Source organism: Notolabrus celidotus, chromosome 13 (assembly GCF_009762535.1).
Source record: "Notolabrus celidotus isolate fNotCel1 chromosome 13, fNotCel1.pri, whole genome shotgun sequence".
In the NCBI taxonomy this organism is placed as follows: domain Eukaryota; kingdom Metazoa; phylum Chordata; class Actinopteri; order Labriformes; family Labridae; genus Notolabrus; species Notolabrus celidotus.
The window spans coordinates 8,534,094-8,555,954 of NC_048284.1; the positions used below are offsets into that span (position 1 = coordinate 8,534,094).

Below are 21,861 nucleotides of genomic sequence, written 5' to 3' on the forward strand. Positions count from 1 at the left end.
GTCTATATTGGAAAAGTTCAATAAACAATTCTATAAAAAAAATTGTACGCACATGCGAATGGGGCGGTGACGTCACAATTTGTGGAGGATGCGTGTTTTGCTAGTTTGTATGGCGTCGAAAGGAGCTACTTTTTCCCTTTTGTACCCGTTTCAAAAGTGTACGTTTTCAGTCGCCCAAAATGTTTCCGTGTAAATGAATATGCAACAATAGTCTTGAAAACATGTCCGCTCAAACTCTGTGTCATTAAACTTGTGTCCCTCAAACAAAGCTCCATAGCCCTCTCCATACTGATCTGCTGCAGGAAAATGACAAGAAAATATCCAAATGAAGGTAAACACTGAATCCCAGAGGTGAAAACATAACCAACTGTACAAAAACTTTGTCAAGAGAAGAGCCTGATGGCAACATGAATAACTAAAAACAAAAAATGTCAGTATATTGATTACAGCTACATCTCTATATTTTCCTAAGAGACAGAAATGATCCTGAACACATTGAAGGGAAACTTAGAAGAGCAAACATGGATGAAAAAAGGCATAAATCAAACATCTTCAAACCAGCATTTTCAGCTGTTTTCAACAGTAAATCTTGCTCTAAGAAGAAACATTTTATTTGTATTTGATACCAGCTGTGACTCAGCTTTGGTCCAAATAAAAAGGAAACCTCTTTAATACCAAGGCCTGGTTTAATTTGACAGCTGGACTGAATCCAAGTAAAACCACTTGGAGCGAGAAATGTCCATACTTTGAGTTTTTGATTAAAGAGGCCTTCAGGTGTGTAAAAGTCAGTCATATCTCACCAGTAAAGCTTTAAGATCCAGCATGTGTTCATTCCCCAGGATGACGAGAGCAGCTGTGCCACAGAACGTGTACCCCCCGTGAGCTTCCAGCCCTGGCACCCCGCTTAGACCACCCTCCCAGTTCTGACACCTGCAGACAGGGTGAAATAAAACACACAATAAAAAAAAAACACCCCCCTGCTTTATGGAGGCACAAAACGCACTTTAATTATTCAGCGTTAGCCCGCTGTGTTTGTGGGTTGTACCTGAGGATCCAGCTGGTCGTGTCCTCAAACAGTTTGGGTGTGAGGATGTTTGTGAGCGATGCTACAGAAGCCGCACAGTACGCACTCCTGGAGAAGGAAACAGCACAGACGTGGGTGAGCAGGAAGTCAGCTCCTCCTACAATCACACGTTATCTTCCAAGGGATCGTATTTTTAGACTGCCAGCAGACCGAATATAAACACCTGTTCTGATGTACGTGTTTGTGTGATACTTTCAATCCACCTTGGCGGCGACATACTTTCCTCTCCTGCAAACACATGGTACGTCTGTTCACCTTGAACTTGAAAGTTTCAGCTGGCAACATGTTTTGTGATTTTATCTGAATCTACAAACCTCTCAATGAAACCAGTATTAAACATGATTCCCTGACAAAAGAAGCTTAGAGTAAGTTGAAGCAGGAGTAATATTTCATAATGATTGCTTCATTCATTTTTACACCATCATTCATTCACCTCATCCTTCTCTTATCTGTGTCCTGGGGATCATCTAATTATGGGCGCAAGTACTAAACCAACCAGATTTCACCTCAACCACTATCAAAATATCATCCAGCTGCTGCCAACGTGTTTCAAGCATTGCAACTAGGGATGTCAACAATTAATCAAGATTAATTGATGGTTAAGAAATTACTTGAAACACGCATTTTTGTTTTCAATTTTCTGTCACGTGGAACTAACATCAAGTGGTCTCATATTTCATTCAGCTATCAGGGAGGTGCTTTAAGTTTAAAGCATGTTTCAATGTGAATCAGCTGATTAAGGTGTTGCACACAGCGGAGACGTTCAGCTGGGGTCTGCAGCTGTGTGACGGGTCTCCACGAGCGCTTTTTAAAGAGGACCAATACGCAACTGCTGCCAACAACGTCACAAACACGAAGGCTGACAACTTTAAACAGGACAGTTCCCCACCTTTGGATACAAAGCCAACAGACTGGTGGGAATTGCTAGTACGCTATTTTTTTATTTATTTTATTTTACCTTTATTTTACCAGGAATAGTCCCATTGAGATACAAAGTCTCTTTTACAAGGGAGTCCTGGTCAAGACAGCAGCATAACAAGTTTCACAAAATGAACAGGGCAAAACATATAGTGACAAGTAACTAATACATCAATTTATAAATTAGCTGTGTTAAGCTCTAAAAACATGTGCACAAGCTGATAAGATCATCCTTTATCCTAGTTTTAAAATCCTCCAATCGAATTAAAGAATCCAGTTTCAGGCGACCCTGAAGCTCAAACCAAGAAGAGGGAGCAAAGACATTAAAAGCACTTTTACCAAAGATAGAGCGAGTCCAGAGGAATGATAAAAAGAAATTCTCCATGTGACCACAGATGACAGCCACTGACAACTTTAGGAGTCAATAAGGAGCATAAATAAGACGGCAGCTCCTGGAGTATGACCTTATAAAGAAAGATATACCAATGCTCCATTCTTCTGTTGTTTAAGGAAGACAAGCCTACCTTTTCATACAAGAAACAGTGATGTGTGCCATGTTTGCAGACCAGCAACATCAGAGCCGTCTGGGCTTTGCTGCAGCTGGACTGATTATGACCCGGTTGCCCTCACGGCTGACAGCTGACCACATACACGTTCTTTCTTTTTATATATAAAGACAGAGTAGACAGAAAACTAGACACCCTGAGTCTGAAGTACTTTTCTGTTCAGTTCTCTTGTTGAAGCAAAACCACAATTAGTAGCCTGAGCCTTCACTTTATAAGATATGTCCGCAGAGAGTTTTTTATGAGCCTGATTGTTGATATTCAGTGTTAAACATGTACCTGTATTCAATACCGTCAGTTAAATGCATAGTGAGCCGCACTCTAAGGTCTTCTTCTTCCATTCACCTAACTACACCACCCGCCCGTTTAACCACCATGGGGTCCAGAGCCTTCAACCAGTCTGCCCCCGGCCTCTGGCACTCCTTCCCATCAGACATCTGTAACATCGACTCTCTTTCTATTTTTAAATCACATCTCAAGACACATCTTTTTAAACTGTCATATTCATTCTGATTACACCTCTTCACTGCACTGTATTTCATCCTGTTCATTTTATTTGTATTTATTAATTGCACTGTATCATTCCTTGTTGATTTTATCAGCTTAATTTTGATTTTGTTTTTTAAACTCTGCCCTGTGCGGTGACCTTGAGTGCTAAGAAAGGCGCTTTTATGAATAAAATGCTTTTATTATTATTATTTTGTTGCTGTGGAAAAGATAATTTAGGGGAAAAACATTTGGGATTGTTTTTAAAAAAAAAAAAAAAACTCAATGTTTTTTTCCAAAGATCGATCACGGAAAAATACTTAAAATTTACATCCCTAGTTGCAACCCTCCTTTTTGTCCTAGGGCTGCTTTGTTTGTAGAAGGATATTGGAGTTCAGAGACAGCTTTTCAGAGTGAATTATATCCTGCACTAAAATGCAAATATCTGTTAGTTGAGATCAGCCACTGATGAGTCACTGTTTTACATTATGACTGATGTGTTGCTCTGTACATGGACTGTTTTCCTACATATTACAAATACATGCTGAAACACAGGGATGCAAATCATCTGCTCATTAAGATTTGAATCAGTATACAGAATCTGTATAATGGAAATGAATGTATACAGCCAGGACACTGTGCACATGAGAGACTTAAGAAAACTACAATTACTACAAAGTAAAGAGACTGTCAATGAGGTTTAGATCAGAGGTACTTCTTCATCCCCGGGGAAATGTAGTCCAATCAATTCTTTATAAGTTTCTTTGTAGATTTTGTTGACTATAAGAAAAAAATGAGATATCAACAGACTTCTCCTGGAATGAAAAAGTGAGTCTGAGACACTTCTCTGCTTCCAAGTCTAATAAAACCACGAAAAAACAAGCAGAAGATTTTTCTTAGTTCATTAAAAGTTGACATTTCTGAGATAATACTGTTTTTTTTACAGGAGAGAGACAGATGAGCAAAACCCAGCAGGGGAAGAAAAAACAAAAGAGTTGAAATAACACGGAATGACAGCAGAACATTAATTGGTTTGCAACAGATAACAGCGTCCTCTGAGAGCGGAGAAGCTACTTTGACTTCTGCGGCTCTTTGTGGAAACAGAAGACGATACCTCAAAGCTGCTTATTAAAAAGCCACTGTTTCACAAAGCAGATTCAAAGAGAGGAAACCCAACACAAACCCACTCTTCTCGTGCAAGAGAGACGCAGGTATTTCTCCTCTTTTTTTATCAACACCAAAGGAGAACAAGATAAAAAGAAAAGGGAGACCGTCTGTTTCAAAAAGGCTCACTTCTGTGGTAAAAATGAATCCGACTGTCATTCAGCAGGAACGTAATAACAATCTGTTTTTAATTTTGGTGATGGTGCTGTTCAAGGAAATGCTACAAAGGTGAGATAAAAGAGGGTGGAGAAGGGGGTAATATTATCTCCTCACCTGACATCCACCTCCCCTCCAACGTGCATCACAAACGAGCCATCTGGCTGCTTCACTGACCATAGGAAATCTAACAGCTTCTCCCTGGAGAGGAGTCAGCACAGGAGGAGAGAGAGGGGAGGAGGAGGAGGGGGGATTATAGTGGAGAAGGAGAAGAGGGGATATATGGTGACAGGGAGAGTAGGAGCACAGAGTGAGGGAGATAAAAGGGGAGAGAGAGAGGGGTGGAAGACAATTTAATAAAACACACAGAGAGTCAACACATAGATATCAAGACTGTAAACATGAGGAGCTTCACTGTCGGTTAATCAGGTGTACATACAGGAAAGATAGGCCTGAGTTTCTGTGTACTTAAAAGGATTTAAAGACAGAAAATATACAAATTAGGACTACAGGATAAGATAAAACAAATGATGATTTATTTCAGAGACAAAATACTTTCATTGAGCTTTTAAATCTTGACCTCACTCGACCCAAATCAAAAATACTTACAACCTACAGATAATGATAGGTATTGAGGCACTTCCCCACCTTCTGCTCAGAAAACATACAATATTAATTTTGTTACTCACATCTCTGATACTAATTCAAGATTCAGTCTTTAATGCTACTGTGTAAGTGTAAAAATGTGCAAGATAGAACAAAAATAAGATTAAAAATAGTTCAAACGAGTTGATTTTTTCTCCTCTGCTCTGGACTGCAGCCACAACTTCCTGGATATGTTCGCCAAGTAAAGCTAAAATATCTCTTCACTTAATTAAATGAATGCATCATCGCTAGCAGCACCAGAATTATAAGTCTGCAAGATGAATTATTCATATTTTTATCATAGCAGGCCCCAAAGTCCTGGACAAATTTGTGTCTAAGCTGCCTCAACCACTAGCCGAGCTGCAGCCCTAGTTAATGGCTTCTGCTATGTTGCTTCAAGACACGACAACCTGGATGTAAACAAGCTCAGATGACAGATGCCATCTTGAAGTGCGATATGGTTTATCTGCATTTTGATCTAGAGAATGGAGATAAAGTTGTGTGTTAAACTGGCGTAACCAGCACAGGCATGTGCACCTGCAAGGAGGACTGAACGTTGGTGGTGCTAGCTCTGCTAACCTTAGTCACTCTCTGCAAGCCAATAAGACATGGTTCAGCTGTGTTTAAAAAATTTTGCTCAATTTCAGTTGTTTTATTGAGGGTTTTCTTACTTTAGACATGTCAAGGAATACAAATGTCTGTTTTAACAACTAGGAAATGAGTCCCTTCAGAGTCCTGATGGCTTGCTGTGACTTCATGAAGAATTTGTTTTGATATGCAGCAGATTATGCTACAAGCTGATCTAGTATTTAAACTGTCAGTGTCACAGTTAGTCATGTTCATATTATTACTTAATACTATACTATTACTAAAAATCCAGATTAAGATCAGTATTGGTTTCATTGTGCAGCCATAAATAAACTTCAAACATTTCACAGCTGCTGATTAAAAGCTTTGAAATGTAAATATAGTTCTCATTATTGGTTACAAAAACAGATATCCCCTATCAGCAGAACATCATGAAGCGCTTTACTTACTCTCTACTCTTCCTCTTGTATATTTCAATACATAGTTTTTAAGATATAAAAAGAGCTTATTAATTCCAATGTATCAAAACAAAGCTCTAAATCAAAGCTGCTGGCACTTTTAATTTTCTAAGACATCTGCAGTGCATTTCCTCCTCTGCATGTGCTGATGGGATTTTATACGTGTTTCCACATTGAAATAATTTAGTCCAAATTTACAACAGAGGAAGTATTCAGTCACAAACTTCTCCCTCTTCATTAATGTTGTGATTTTTCAGTCACATGGTAACACCTGGTGTAGTGTTAGACCCCGTGTGTACCTGTCTATAACATTATAGGCCTCTTCCGTGCCGATGATACAGAGGGCGTTGACAGCAGCATATGTAGGTGCGAGGTGGGCGTGTTGTCCCGGTCCTCCAGCAAAACCTCCCGTCGGGCTTTGACAGCGAGTCAGGAACTGACACACACTGAGGAGAAACGACACAAACAGAAAGGGTTATGTACAAATATAATGAAGGGTTGTTTGTTTTAATAGAAATAAAATATCAAATGAGAACACCTAAATAGAAAAATTGTCACCAGGCCTGATGAGTGTGTGAGGTTTGATGAGTTTTGGGGCATGTTAAAGGCTCCAAATATGCGATTCATTGCGGACTAGAAAGAATAATAATCATTTTTAGGGTTTCAATAGGGCCTCGCCGCCACTGCGTGTCGGTGCTCGGGCCTTAATAACAAAAGAGGATGTTTAAATCATAGGTGGATGACATGACAGCCTCCAAAAAGTGATGCCAGAACATGTAGCAAACACGTCTGTCACTATGGTTAGGCAAGGCAAGGCAGCTTTATTTGTATAGCGCATTTCATACATGAGGGCAACTCAATGTGCTTTACATTAAAACATTAAAAGCATTGGAAACATTCAGACAGGCATAAAAGAACACAATTAAAATGACAAATATAATAAAACAGAAAAGAAAAGGAAAAATAGAAATATATTAAAAATACATTCAAATTTTAATTTGAAGTGGATTAAAATAATCTAAGATAGGAAGGCAGTGTCAAATAAAAAAGTCTTAATCTTTGATTTAAAAGAGGTGAGAGTTGGAGCGGACCTTCAGCTTTCAGGGAGTTTGTTCCAGATATGTGGCGCATAATGACTAAACGCCGCTTCACCATGTTTTGTTCTGACTCTAGGGACTGAAAGCAGACCAGTACCTGATGACCTCAGAGGTCGAGGTGGTTCATAAAGTAGTAGCAGATCAGCAATGTATTTTGGGCCTAAACCATTCAGTGCTTTACAGACCATCAGCAGGATTTTAAAGTCTATTCTCTAACAGACAGGAAGCCAGTGTAGAGATCTAAGAACTGGAGTGATGTGGTCTACTTTTTTGGTCCTTGTTAGGACTCGAGCAGCAGCATTCTGTATGAGCTGCAGCCGTCTGATGGACTTTTTAGGGAGTCCTGTCAAGACACCGTTACAGTAGTCTAGTCTGCTAAAAATAAATGCATGGACGAGTTTTTCTTCATCCTGCTGAGACAAGATTAGTTCTTATCATGCTGATTTATGTCCATGTGCTCAGTTTTGAAGAGAAGTTTAGTTTGAATTAGTTCTCTGATGCAATAAAAATTGGGTCTAATGCCATGATTGACAGCTCTGTTGACAAGTGTGGATCCTGCATGGCTGTGTGCTCAGAATTAGTAGAGTAAAGGAGCAACAGGAAGAGAAAAAGTTAATTTAAGAATCACTGAGTTTTCCACAGCCGCGAGTGTCTGCCAAGCGACGACCTCCAGTCTAAATGTGGAAGTGTTAAAAACTGCAGTTCATCAAGTGTTCGCTTGAGGCTGGCTCCGGAAGTACCAGAAACCACATACACACTAATTCAAAAAAGACGATCTTTACAGCAGAAATAAACATGTTTACAGCCTGGTACAAAAGACGAGTGTAGTCTGGATAGCTCATTTCATAACACGACTATGCTGATGTGACTGATCATTCCAATCTTATCACTAAGTTAAATGTGTGCTTTGGTTAACAGAAGGGATGGAGCACCAATACTGCTGCTTTACCAGCCAATCCCTACTGCAGTGATTGGCCTACAAAACACAACCAGTGCAAGATGTTGGCGCCTGTTGTTGGGATATTTTGGCAACACTTTTGTACAACAGAGAGGGGCCATCTCCTTTTGTGCACAGTCAATGGCTCCAATGTTTTGCATGATTTATTATTGCATATGCACTGATAATGCAACCATAACAAAAGGAGATCTATGGGTTGAAGATGGAAGTGTTGAATATGAAGAAATGCATCTTTCCTGTTATAAATCAACAGTTCATTTGTAATGGCATCATTGAAAAACATATTTTCATGGAGAGGAGTTGAGGGTGGATTCATACATTTTTTATGCATTATGAATATGCATGTGTGTGGGTTGTGCATATGAATATAAGACAAATGTTCTTCTGTTATGAAGAAGTTTAGCAACTTTAATTGCACACTGTTTAAAGACAATACAAGCATTTAACTCATTAACTGGCTTATGTTTTTGTCCCATTCAGCTAAGGTTTGTATCCATTCAAATCAGTGATATTTCTTACATTTCAGGTCTGCAGCAGCTCCTCAGATTCTTAAGTGAGCACCCCTGACCCGGTCTCCTCAAAGCTGATCTGGCAGCACAATACAGACTATAACTCTGAGCCTTCTTTCAGCTTCTCTCAAAATGTCCACTTCATCCTCGGCCATGAAGGGAACGCTAAAAAAAACTGTGAGCTAACTGAGTTGGAACTGGAAGGAAAACCTGCAGTAACTTTCACCAAGCAGCCTGGTGCCAGAACTGACCTGAGAACAGTGCGCACTTCATGAGACAGTGAAAGCAATCTGTCGTAGGTTGCATTGTCAAAGCTCCTTGAACAGGGGCCTGTGTGTTTGTGTGTCTGTGAGAGAGTCACACTGGCGTTGGGCAGTGCCAGCCGGTGTGTTGGCAAGCCCCGCTGTCATAATGAGAGAGTGGGCATCCTGGCAACGCTACTGGATTTGAGGTTTGCAGAGTTTCTTTGGACTGGCAGTAATTTAATCAAGTGACATTTTGGAGGCAACAACACGGACACTGTTTGAGGTTACAGCTGCAGGAACACGCCTGAAATATTACACCTGCCTGTTCTGCTCAGTTTAATCATTAGACATGTTATGCACAATTACCTGTCACGGTAACTGCAGGATGAGACGTAAACTGTGATGCTTCTTTAATCAACCATATGAGAAGTACAATGGGACGTTTATTATGGAAGTCACCAGATCCATAAATGATTTAACAAGAAAAATTAGCATTGATGTTGCACCAGAAAAAAAGTACATACATTTCTTTGTCGTTAGTTATTAGAGGTTAAAAAAACGGGGTTTTACTTCCTGTTTGCTTTGATAGACAGCTGCCGTAGAGGGAAACTCCACAGGATCTTGTGATGCTACGCTGTAGGGTTGTTGTTTGCTCAGAATGATTTTAATAATGAAATAATAAATAATAATAATAAAATATATAAGCGTTAATCTTAATGCTACTTTTCTTGAAGTTTATAAACATTTTGATTGGTTGTGATGAAGCTGACTGCAATACAGGGGGCACCAGGTAAAATCTTGCCAAGGGCACGCAAAGGGTTAGGGCTGGCTCTGCAGGGACCTAATCCAGACTGCTGCAAGAAAAAGGTGTTTACATCCAAAACACATAACCAGGACTCTTATAAACCCTGAATCATAACCAGGACTCTTATAAACCCTAAATCATAACCAGGACTCTTATAAACCCTAAATCATAACCAGGACTCTTATAAACCCTGAATCATAACCAGGACTCTTATAAACCCTAAATCATAACCAGGACTCTTATAAACCCTAAATCATGACCAGGACTCTTATAAACCCTTAATCATAACCAGGACTCTTATAAACCCTAAATCATGACCAGGACTCTTATAAATCCTTAATCATAACCAGGACTCTTGTAAACTATTTATCATGACCAGGACTCTTGCAAAACCTGAACCATAACCAGGACTCTTGTAAACTATTTGTCATGACCAGGACTCTTGCAAAACCTGAATCATAACCAGGACTCTTATTAACCCTGATTCATAACCAGGACTCTTATTAACCCTGATTCATAACCAGGACTCTTATAAACCCTAAATCATGACCAGGACTCTTATAAACCCTAAATCACCCTAAAACGGGGGTCACATGCTCAAAAAAATGGCAGGCCAAAATTTTGGACACTGTGTAAAGGTGACATTAAATTTCAGACATTCAATTTGAATAAAGGAATATTTAAAAAAAAAAGATGAGTTTGAGCCAAAGATTGTATAATAAATAGACTTAGTGACCTTAATTTAAGGTGTTCTGAAGCCCAAAAATGAAGGCTGCCATTTTGGATTTGCTCACTTCTGATCAGTCTAGAAACAGGCCAAAGCACCCTCCTGTCAGCTAACTTGGCCACGCCCCCAATTTTGCCCTATCATGCTGAGACCTCTGAAACAAGACCTATCCTCTGTACATGGGGCGCACATAGACTGCAAGGCAAATGGCGCCCCATAGAAAAGTTTGTAAAATCTTTCCCAGACTCTGTTTTTCAGTTTTATGTTTACCTTCGACTGGTCTGTTCTTGCAGATCTGAAACATTTATCCAACAATAACTGTGTTTTATGAGCAAAGCAGTCGTATAATGTGACTTATAACATACATAACTTGTGACACATTCAGAAACAGCATCTACAATCTGGTAATATGGCTGTGTGAGCTTGGCTGCTGCAGTTAATCACTTATTATCATGACTGCACAGCAGCAGCATTTTGCTCTGATAGTAATTATGAGTACTTTGCATTGGTCATAAATAAAAGAGTCTTTGGCAGTGCCCAGGCACGATTTGGCTCCATTACTGCCCCTTGGTAGCAGTGTGTGTGTGTGTGTGTGTGTGTGTGTGTGTGTGTGTGTGTGTGTGTGTGTGTGTGTGTGTGTGTGTGTGTGTGTGTGTGAGTGAGACTCACTCTGAGGCGACAGCAGCAGGAATGGGCTCCTCTAGTAGCTCCAGACTGTGAAGAATCCAGAAGCAAAGCCACGGTCTGCTGGCATCCAGACACTACACACACACACACACACACACACACACACACACACACACACACACACACACACACACACACACACACACACACACACACACACACACACACACACACACACACACACACACACACACACACACACACACACACACAGACAGAAAGACAGCAATACACACACACACATGATCAGACGGGCATCAGATGACCAATTACAGCCATAAGGGAGAGTGTGAGATCAGTCAAGTCAGAGACAGAGACAACGCTGAGACAAGGACGAGGATGAATGCGCTGACCCACAGAAAAATATCCCCCCCCTTTTCAGAGCGTGTGAACTGTTATAACAATTAAAAATGAATCAGTGATGGACCGGCTTTTGTTCTGGTTTCATTCCATGATATCAAGACGAAGCTTAACATCCATTGCCAGGTAAATAATCAGTCTTAAATGGAGGTCACATGACAAACAGAACATGCTTTTATATGTCTGTTGTGTCCACAGAGCAAACACTGAACCCATAAAGAGAGAGGTAACCTTCCCCAGAGCAGAGCAGCACATCTTTTACAGTCAGAACACTCTGGTTATTCTATTTAAAGCAGATAGACAACCATCCAGAGGCAGAGAGTGTCATTGTCTGAAAGGGTCAGGTGTTTACTGACACTGATGTAGCCTCTAATTGAACTTTTACACTTGATATGTGATGTAAGGTTACTTCAGTAGAAGCATCTGCAGTAAACACAATTCAAGTGTCTAAATATGTCCCTAGGTGTAATGTCTGTTCTTTCACACTGTTTTGATTCAGTCAGATGAAGCTTCAGTGTTTACAAATTTTAATATCTAGCCATGTTTAGCGGTCACATTCTAGATTTAGATACTCCCTTTCTCACCCCTCATGTTAGTGAAGCTCCAAAAGCAATATTGGCCCTCAAGGGACAGAAGCTCCTGTGATGCATGATAGGTATTTTTCAAACTTCTACTATCAACATCTTCTTCTTTGTCTTCCAATGTCTTCTTTTTACAAAAACGTGCATGGCCCTTACTGGTTGATCGTTCTGTGCTTTTACAGAAACGTGATGCTGAAGGATGGTGGTAACAGGGAAACAGGTAATCATACATTACATTTTTATCTCTCATCATGCAGGCTCACCTCATATGCATCCGACAAGTGCCGTAAGCCTTTCTTGAGATATTGGTAGTGTTGCTCCCGCAACAAGGTCGGCCTAAAAAGACAAAACAGAAACAATCAGGAGCATGAAAGGAAGAAGATGTTCATACAAACATAGCTTAAAATCGCTTGCTAATACGTCTCTTTGTAGAAATCCTACTGACCCAACAGAACAGTTCTAATTTAATTTTTTTTTTTATGACTTTAGCTGGTAGAACAGCAGAAGAGAAAAAGGAAACGTGGGGAGTAACGAGTGAAGCCAGGAGTCCAAGCTGTGACCGCTGCAACAAGGACTGTAGGCCTTGTTAAACCAGCGCTCCTCAAGTCAGTCTGTTATTTCACATAAGGTTCTTATTCTTTCTTTAAATCTTATTTAAAAAAAACATATATCCATCAATAAAAATATTAAAACATACTAATAGTCAGCACCAGAATTACTAGACTGTTCATGTAATTGTCAACATTTGTATTACTGTAGGCCTGTGCTGTAGCTGTAATGCTGCCACTCATGCTAGACGAGGCTGCAGCTCCAATATAGCTTTATCTAGTCTTCTGACCACTCAAAGCGCTTTTAAGGTGCGTTTCAACCAAGAGTTCCGGGGTCTTCCAGCCCCCAGAACTACTTTACCCTGTACTAAAAGGTTCCAGTGCCCCCCATTGTTGTCTGCGTTGGACCGCGGGGCTGAAGTCCCAGGTCGATTGTGCAAACCAGGCCAGAGACGTATGGATAAAAAAAAAAAGTAAATGCACTACACCACCAGACCAGTAGAGGGCAGTAAAACAAAGACGAATGCCATTCATCACAGATGACACCATAGAAGCAGACGGACAGGTATCATATGAGCAACACAACAGTTAGCCTGACTCAGCTGGCACTGTTTTAGATGGTGCTATATTTCATCACAGATGGATTCACTGAATCAACACGAGAGAGGAGATAAGTGCGAGTAGCAAATACGTTGCAACACGGCTTTAAAATCCTTTTTAACTCAAAAAGCCGTGGCAGAGATCGGCCGGTGTTTTGGTTTAAACCTAAACCCTGTTAACTGCCGACTTTCAGTCAGATGCATCCTTCATAAATGTCTTTAGATGGTCATTAAATATCTGATGAGGATTTTTGATTTTTTTGAATCTTAATACAAAATCAAACTAGTTTGCATTCGAAGGAACTCCCTCTGTGTTCACTTTCAACAGCTGTGTAAACTCCACAAACACTGTTACTTTCAGATGAAGGTCTCCAGTTTACAGTGTCCCCTTTAAAACCGTAACACCGGGAGAGACGCATTCGTTGTGGGCTGAGAGAACGTATGCAAGCACAGATGAGAGACGCGACTTATAGCAGGGTGTGCTCTGGCAGCATTGTGATCTAGAAAATGAAGATACAGTCATAGTGTAGGCTGTGTTCAGTTAACTCAACCAGAGTGATGTGTAACAAGCACAAACACAAGCCCTCTCTCTCTATTCTTTTAAAAAAAATTATTTAATTGAATTTAATTTATTAATTACTTTTTTTTTTTTTATTTAACTCATTTTTTGTTTGTTTATTTATTGCATCAGTTCCATTGCCATATACCTATTTGGTAACTACTCTATTCAGAACAACGTATCTGATTATTTTACAGAGGGAAATTGGTTTATTATAATTTTCTTTGAAAGCAGAGACAATGTTCATTGTTTTGTTAGAAAAAAAAAAGGCGGGTATTGTACATTTTGAATTTGGATCATTGTAATTTGCTCTGATTGTGTCCCAAATAAAAAGATGTTAAAAAAAATTAAAAAAAACAAGAGGACACGTGGACATGTGGATGTTAACCTGCAAGGAGGACCAAAAGCTGGTGGTGCTAGCTCTGCTGGCTGTTGACCTGCTGGCTCTGTGATCTAGTTTGAGCATGTTTCATTTATTATGCTGAATTTTGTCTGCTTCCTGAGTGTTTTACCTCTGGACTGGTTGGTTAGCGGGAATTTAAATTCCATTTAAAAAACGCCTGAGAAATTGGTCGTTTCAGAACATCTCTAATATTTCTTAACTTCAGCTCCAGCGCAGCCTAATTAGCTGCTCCTTTTCATTTTCTTCTCGTTTTTATTCCCTCTCTGTGGGCAGGAGAGTCTTCTGCCCTCATTAAGAGCAAAAGAGGAAAAGGAAAATATAATCCAGGCACATGAACACTTTGAACTCACTTACTCCTTTCATGTACACAGAAAAGCTCATACAGAGCATGCTGCAGACAAACGCAGATTATCACAGCTCTGGTGTGAGGAATCATGCTGTAATATATACTCACCCATACAAAAATAAATGTTAAATTGAAATAAGATGGCCCTTTATTGAACCCCAGGAGACAGTAAGGTGTTCCAGCAGCAGAAGTCGCACACTGTTCTCTTTCATCATTTTAATCCCAGTGAGCTCACCAGATACAGCTTACACACACACATTCACACACATACACACAAGTCAAAGACAGCTGACACCCCCTCTTTCTTACCGCCCAACCAGTCACATCCACTGCGTGCCCTTTTCACGCGGTGCTCGCCATGACGACTGTAATTACACTCTACCTTCTCCGTGTTAGTCACAGATCGCTGCTCAAGGTTTCATAGCAGCGATTCTCCGACATCACAACAATCAGAGGGGAATGATGCTAAACAGCTAAAACCGCCCACCGCTGATCTGCTCATGAGAACAGGTTCCAGCTCGGCTGTTTTAAATGTTTAGATGTGGAGGAAGACCTGGCTGCAGAAAATTAAACTGGTAAATTAAACAGAAGCAGAATTTCACAAAGCTGCATCCAATTTATTGGCAACTGCCCTACCACTGCTGTGAGGAGGTGAGGAGGCACTACATAGTTGGGTTGCCTGTTTCTGGTCCCACTTCCTTTTCTGTTTACTTTTTTACAGGGATTCAAAATGTATAATGTTAATTTACAGCTGATACATGTTGCTGTTTATCATACAGCAATGATTACATGAAGAATAGAAAGGAGACGTCAGATGAGATGAAATGCATGGCCGATGGACAGCAATACCAGATGTGCTGTGGATGCAGGAAATACAATGTGGTTGAACGGACCAATCACAGGGCTTGCAGTACACTTCAATTTGACAGGTAATTACATTTTGAAAGAGGTGCGCGTCGGCTGCGTGCGTATGCATTTGCATAGGTACGGGGGCTACGCAGACCTATGGCATAGGCTACGCTGTCAATTTGATGCAGACGTATAAATCAGGTTTTACACATAGACTGTACAAAATATGGACGTAGTATATAGACGTAGTATCCGTGACGTCACCCATTTGAAGTGAGTTCTGAAGCGAGTGTGACGTAAAGAGGCGGGCTTTGAGCCTCCTAGCCAACAGCTACAGTGTTCCCGCCTGTCAATCAAGTCAGCCTCTCATTGGAAGACTCATAATCTCAATATCTTCAAAATTGCTGCGTTAGAAAAAATGTCACTCCTGCTACAGTGTGAGCCGATCGAGAAATGAGCTATCCAGACTACACTCGTCTTTTGTACCAGGCTGTAAACATGTTTACTTCTGCTGTAAAGATCGTCTTTTTTTAATTGGTGTGTATGTGGTTTCTGGTTCTTATGGAGCCAGCCTCAAGTGGATCCTCGATAAACTGCAGTTTTTAACACTGTCTGCATTGGCCTCATATTCTTAGACTGGAGGTTGTGGCTTTGTTTTACAACAGGGGCCATTAATAAACTGAAAAAAAGCATTTTAGCGATGAAATAACAGTCACATATAAACTATTCAATATTTTTAGAATATTCAAAAATCACGACTCATCCCTACTTGTTATCAACCCGTACCTGGAATGCAGTCAACTCAGATGTGACCTCCTCCCCAGCTCCAACATCCAACCTCACCTCAGAGGTTACTTGAATGCACCATACGAAGGTTACACTATAAAAACTGAGCGGTTCAAATAAAAGTCATGACAAGGTGAACTAGTCGATTTAAATGTATTAAAACTATTGAATAATCATGAATACGTATCAATAGTAAATGCTTCTCAGTCATTGTGTAGTGTTATTATAATGAATGATGAACTCCTAACTGTAATGCTTCTCCATTCCTGTCTGCACCCTGATATGAAGCAAATACATTCCTTTATTATCTTATTATTGGGGACAGTTAGGAGAGCAACCTTCCATATCCTGGTCCTGACAGACGCTGATTCGCAGTGAACTGAAACGACCTGTTGCTATGAATCGAAATGGGAGAAAGAAAAATGTAAGTGCTTGTCCTTTCTGGAATAATTGTGGATTCTGAATAGATCTTTGTTCCCTGCCAAAAGCAGCCTTCAGCACTTCAAGAGATTCAATTCAAAGAGATACAAAGGGCAGAAAAAGGCGCTCTTTGTTGAGGGAAATACATTACAGGAGGAATTGTTTCAAAAGCATTCAGCCGTCGAGATCTGCTTTGGCAGATGTGAGAGCAGGAATATGACACAACCGCTTAAAGAAAAGTAATTATCACACTCTAAAAACTCTCTCATGTGAAACACTTTAATCTGTCAGTTTTGACACTTACTGTTCCTCCTGTGTGCTGAACTCTGAGTCTAGACCAAACAAACAACAGATGATCAGTTACTGAACTCACAAACATCACTGATGACAAACATTCATCTTCATGTAGGGCTGAACACATCTTTCCCGGCTGCAAAGACTGTGACATTCAAGTCCATGCAGTTGTCATAGAAATGAAATGAGTCACCCCATTAACAGAGCGCTGATGACAGCTGAACGCAGGAGCGGAGTATGTGGGCTGATCAACACGGCATTTAGAAAACAGCCTTCATACATCACCGTGCTGCCGTCTCCGCCAGCAAACAGCAGGTGTTTGTGATCAAACCACGCCGCGGCCAATGAGAAGGGATCTGGGAAATGTCTCACGATGGCAGGAAAATAATTTAACATTATGGTTCGATTATCATCATTAAGGCTGCAATTCAACTGATAAATACCCCCGACAACAGCTTCAGGAGGCAATAAGTACAATAAAGGAGTAATCAGTTTGGTCGATGATGATCTTGTTTGCTTTTGTGGGTCATCAGGACTATAAAATCCTCACAGGAGCTTTGAATTAGTAATGATAAATGTCATTAAATGGATAATGATGAAAATCCTGATGAGTGACTTGCAAAAGCTGCAAATGTTCTAAATGTACACTCCTGTACTGGTTTTATTCCATCCTTTGCTATGCATGGGCTGCCATTATTATAATGCTGATTTTAATGAAGTATCTTTGATTGTTTTTTTTTATGTTTGAGCGCTTTTTGTAATGAATTGAAAAAAAAAATGTGTCTTTACAAATTACAAGATAAAAAGGATTCCATGGTGTTATGGCACCACTTCAATGATTCATCATAATAATAATAATAATAATAATAATAATAATAATAATAATAATAATAGTAATAAATGTTATTTATTACGCACTTAACATTCTGAAACACATCTCAAAGTGGTACATGAGATATCAATATGACAGCAAGAGTAAAAAACAGGGTTAAAAAAAGACAGTAGAATGTAGACATGTTAAAAGCAGTGTCTAGCGGTCTGAGCGCCCCACGCATAGAGGCTATAGTCCTCGTTCCAGAGGTCGCCGGTTTGATTCCTGGCTGTTAAACCATTTACTGCATGCAAAAAAATATAACTTTAAAAAAAAAAACAGTGCAGTTAAATAAAACAGATAAAAGCAGCAGGGAAGGTCAGATAAAAACTAGGGTAATACAAACTAGGAAAATGCCCTCTGAAACAGAAAAGTCCCTTTATTATTGTGATAAAGGGACTTAAGACTTTCCTTTTCCAGAGCGCTTATTCAGTGGGCACATCAGGCTGTGCTTGTGCGAGGGCTCATTCATTGCCGCTTGCAGCTTTAATTTTTATCTGCTGTCCCCTGCTGCTTTTATCTATTTTACCAACTGGGCTGTTTACAGTTTCTTTGTTTATTCTTCAATTTGTTCTTATTGTCTGTTTTTAACCTTGTTTTTACCTTGGCTGCTTTTACGATTTGTTTTGTAGAACTGCTGGACTTGCTTTTAGTGTAAAGTGCATTATCATCATCATTATTATTATTATTATTATTATTATTATTAATTTAATTAATTGCATTTACTGTGGGCAGAATACAAGTGACAAGATTTTTTCATAATAGCACAACTACAGAGGTCCCAAAACTACTAATTTTTTATTCCTTTGAACTGAAGTTTGAATTCTGCCAAGTCAACTAGTCCAAAGGTTAAAACAGCTAAATACAGGATCACCGAGTCTGCAGGTCTTGATCGATGTCACAGTGGTTTTCTGAGTGTGGCTGGTCCTCTCTGCAGGTTAACATCTGCGTGACTGTGTTTTTGCATCGCTCCAGTTGAATTAGCCAGACACAGCTAACATCCAACTTTAACACTGTTATCTACGTAAATCAAAACATACCAAACCGCATCACACTAGGACATGTTATCTGTCATTTGTGCTTGTTTACAATCAGATAGTTGTTGCAATCCAGAGCTACAGCCCCCGCTAGTGGTGGTTAAATATTGATAACATGTTTTACCAACTATTCATTCTCATTAAACACGCACATCCACAATCACAACCACTGAAGTGAAAGCATTAAGGTGTAATGAAAAAGCAGTGAGACATTTAGGAGCAGGACTATCAGAGATCACTGTGTGAAGTCCTGCAGCAGTACGTGGAAAAAGTCCTCGTGATAAAACTCCACACTCAGCAGGTTTGTTGGGACTGGATCCTGCAGGTAAGCAGCAGCTGCAGCACAGGTGTTCAACAGCTTGTGGACACTGTGGATACTCACTGTGGTAAGCTGTGTATTTGCTTGTAAGCAGTGAAGACTTCTTCGATGCTTCGCTCCACTTTTTTCTGGTGAGAGAGAGAAGAGGCGGAGAGAAGAGACTGTAATTAATCACAACAGAGGTAAACTCGAGCTCAGCATTACAGCAGAAAAAAAACATCAGCATTATCCCCAACTCTGACCGGATACACGGCAGAGGTCTGATGCAGAGTATTGCTTTTAGTAGCTCTGTGCTTTGTTTTTGTGGTGCTTGACAGCTGATGGATGCAGATGAGTGGTTTACATTTGAGTTTATGTAATGTCAACACCAGAGAGTGCGTTGGTGTGCATGTTTTTAAATGAGAACGAGCTAATATTGGATGATATGGAGAACTCAGAAGAATTGTTACACATACTCCACGAGGCTGAGCATCCCAAAGGTGAGACAAGAGAGCTAAAAGAAACTGAAGAAACAGGTCATCTTTTCAGGTTGCTGGGATTATTAATAGGGCCCTGTTGAACAGTTTAGTGCGTGACTGAGTGTAATCCAACATCATAAAAGATCTAATTGACTTGTGTTTTGCTTGCGAGTTGTGAACTGGCTTACAGACTTAATTCACAAGGTCTGTGTGGTACTTAGGATTAACTGCTTAAGTAACTTAGCTGACAGCTAACTTAATAAATCTCTTTAAGTTGAAATGCCAGCCTATGGAAGCCAAAGCAGGCATGTTTTGTAACTCTCTTTCCTCCTGATAACTTGATTTCAGCTGTTTCTTGTGATCTCTTAATCCCTTTATTTCTTATTAGGATCCCCATTAGCTTCCACATTGTGGTTGCTAGTCTTCCTTGGGGTCCACACAACAAAACAAAAACAAGAAAAACAATGATTTAAAATCACACAGTATCCATAAAACAAAGATGTAATAGCAGCCAATTATAAAAATCAAGAATGAAAATGAAAAGTAAACAAAGTATCTGAGCAAATAAACGATGAGTAGCATTACACTACCAAATAATGGAAACAAAAACAGGATTGTCACAAACACATGGCATAAAAAAATTAAAAAACAGACTTTCAAAACAGTGATTACATAATAAGGTCTATGAGGAATTTATCAGCATTTGTTTGAGTGACTTTTTAAAATTAAATCCGTTTATGATCATTCTCATGTTGGTGGTGGGGAGTTGATTCAAGGCAGAGGAACCTCTAAAAAGAACAGACAGTTAGTTCTCACTTAGCATCAGGTGATCATAAGTGGCATCTCTAGGGTTGTGAAAGCACAAATGCAATACAAAAATAGACTAGAGCGTCATTAATAAGATGATACCTCAATGAAAGGTAAACAAAATATTTGGGTGTCTAGGGCTTCCGTACCACCCATCAGAAGCTAAGGTTTGCTAACTTGAGCTCCCTAGACCACATTGACTTATGTTTAAGGGCACGAACTTGCCCCCCAAATGTCTTCTTCTCTGTGGACTAACTAAAACGAAGACAACAAAGAAGTGTGTGAAAGTTTAATACCTGAAATAATGACCCAGATGCGCCTTCAATCGAAGAAAACGGCTGTGGGTGTTATATCGATTTTTGCTACTTTGTCGAAAAATGCCACAGCACCGCAAATATATGTATAAAGTAAATCTCTACTCATCACACTTACTTTATAAGAGTATAGAGAGCGTGTCTTGTTAGTCTACATGAAAACAAAATCCAGGATTACAGTGGAAGCGTGTGCTCAGAGCCGCTTAGTAGCACATTTCGACAGGGCGCACTGTTCCACTGAACACCGGTCTAAAGAAGCAGCACTAGCATTAACCTAACGAAGCTAATCTGTGCCCCGCTGCTCACCTGCTCCACTGAAGTCACCGTTTCCACTCCATCATCCACCAACATCTCCGTGGAGTGGCACTCATTAAAGCACCGCAGTGACACCGGTACACCGTCCATGATGATGCTGTGACCCGTTAGCTGGAGATGAAACGATGCTCTGGCTGCTCCTTCGTTTGTTTTGATAGTTTGCTCACTTTCCACTCTGGACTCTGCCCACTTCCTGCTGAGGTTGGAGTAGGCGGAAGCTGCGCGCACACCCGCTACGGCGTCTCTAATGGGACAAATTTACTTCATTCATTTTAGTGCGAAAAACACCAAACAGACGCACGAGCCCCTCGTAGAAGTGTTTAAGCTAAATATGCATCAAAACAAAGGCAAGTGAATTCAAAGTAGCATTTATATTTAATTTCCTCTATGTCGTCGGTGTGTCTCATGGACGTCGAAAAGAAGGAATGCCACCACACGTTTTATTCCTGCCTTTGATATGCGCCAAGTGCAAGCAAAACACACTTGTACCGGAAGTGGAATGATTCAGCCTTCAAAAAAAACACTATTCCACAAAATAACACAAACAGGTGTACTGCATGTGATGATGAGTTTAAATTGTGTGCAACTAAACAATAAATGGGTATTAAATAAAAAGTCAGTGTTATCAATTTTTTTTTTTTTTACATATAATTCAAAACATGATTTTTTCATTGCCTGTATGGCATTTGGGACATAACCAAGCGGCAACCTCCTGTCTCAAACTATGAAGCCCATGCGGAAGTGTTGTAAACATAAATTCATCGAGCGTCCGCTTGAGGCTGGCTGCAAAAACACCGGAAACCACATACACACCAATTAAAAAAATATGATCTTTGCAGCAACAATAAACATGTTTACAGCCTGGTTCAAAAAACGGCTTGGCTCTATGTAGCTAATTTCTCTAG

At 40.0% G+C, this 21,861-nt stretch overlaps 1 protein-coding gene across 1 annotated transcript in view; it reads right to left on the bottom strand.

Moving 5' to 3' along the window:
* Nucleotides 1-21,378, bottom strand: part of fntb (farnesyltransferase, CAAX box, beta) — a 34,523-nt gene extending 13,145 nt beyond the window's left edge. Inside the window, exons 1-8 of the mRNA XM_034699919.1 lie at nucleotides 20,948-21,378; nucleotides 19,126-19,190; nucleotides 12,295-12,367; nucleotides 11,073-11,164; nucleotides 6,362-6,508; nucleotides 4,489-4,572; nucleotides 1,046-1,132; nucleotides 801-930 (exon numbers count right to left, since the gene is read on the bottom strand). Of these exons, the coding sequence (XP_034555810.1) occupies nucleotides 801-930; nucleotides 1,046-1,132; nucleotides 4,489-4,572; nucleotides 6,362-6,508; nucleotides 11,073-11,164; nucleotides 12,295-12,367; nucleotides 19,126-19,190; nucleotides 20,948-21,046 (777 nt within the window). The 5' untranslated portion in view covers nucleotides 21,047-21,378. The remainder of the gene's footprint in view (nucleotides 1-800; nucleotides 931-1,045; nucleotides 1,133-4,488; nucleotides 4,573-6,361; nucleotides 6,509-11,072; nucleotides 11,165-12,294; nucleotides 12,368-19,125; nucleotides 19,191-20,947) is intronic.
* Between the last annotated feature and the right edge of the window lie 483 nt (nucleotides 21,379-21,861).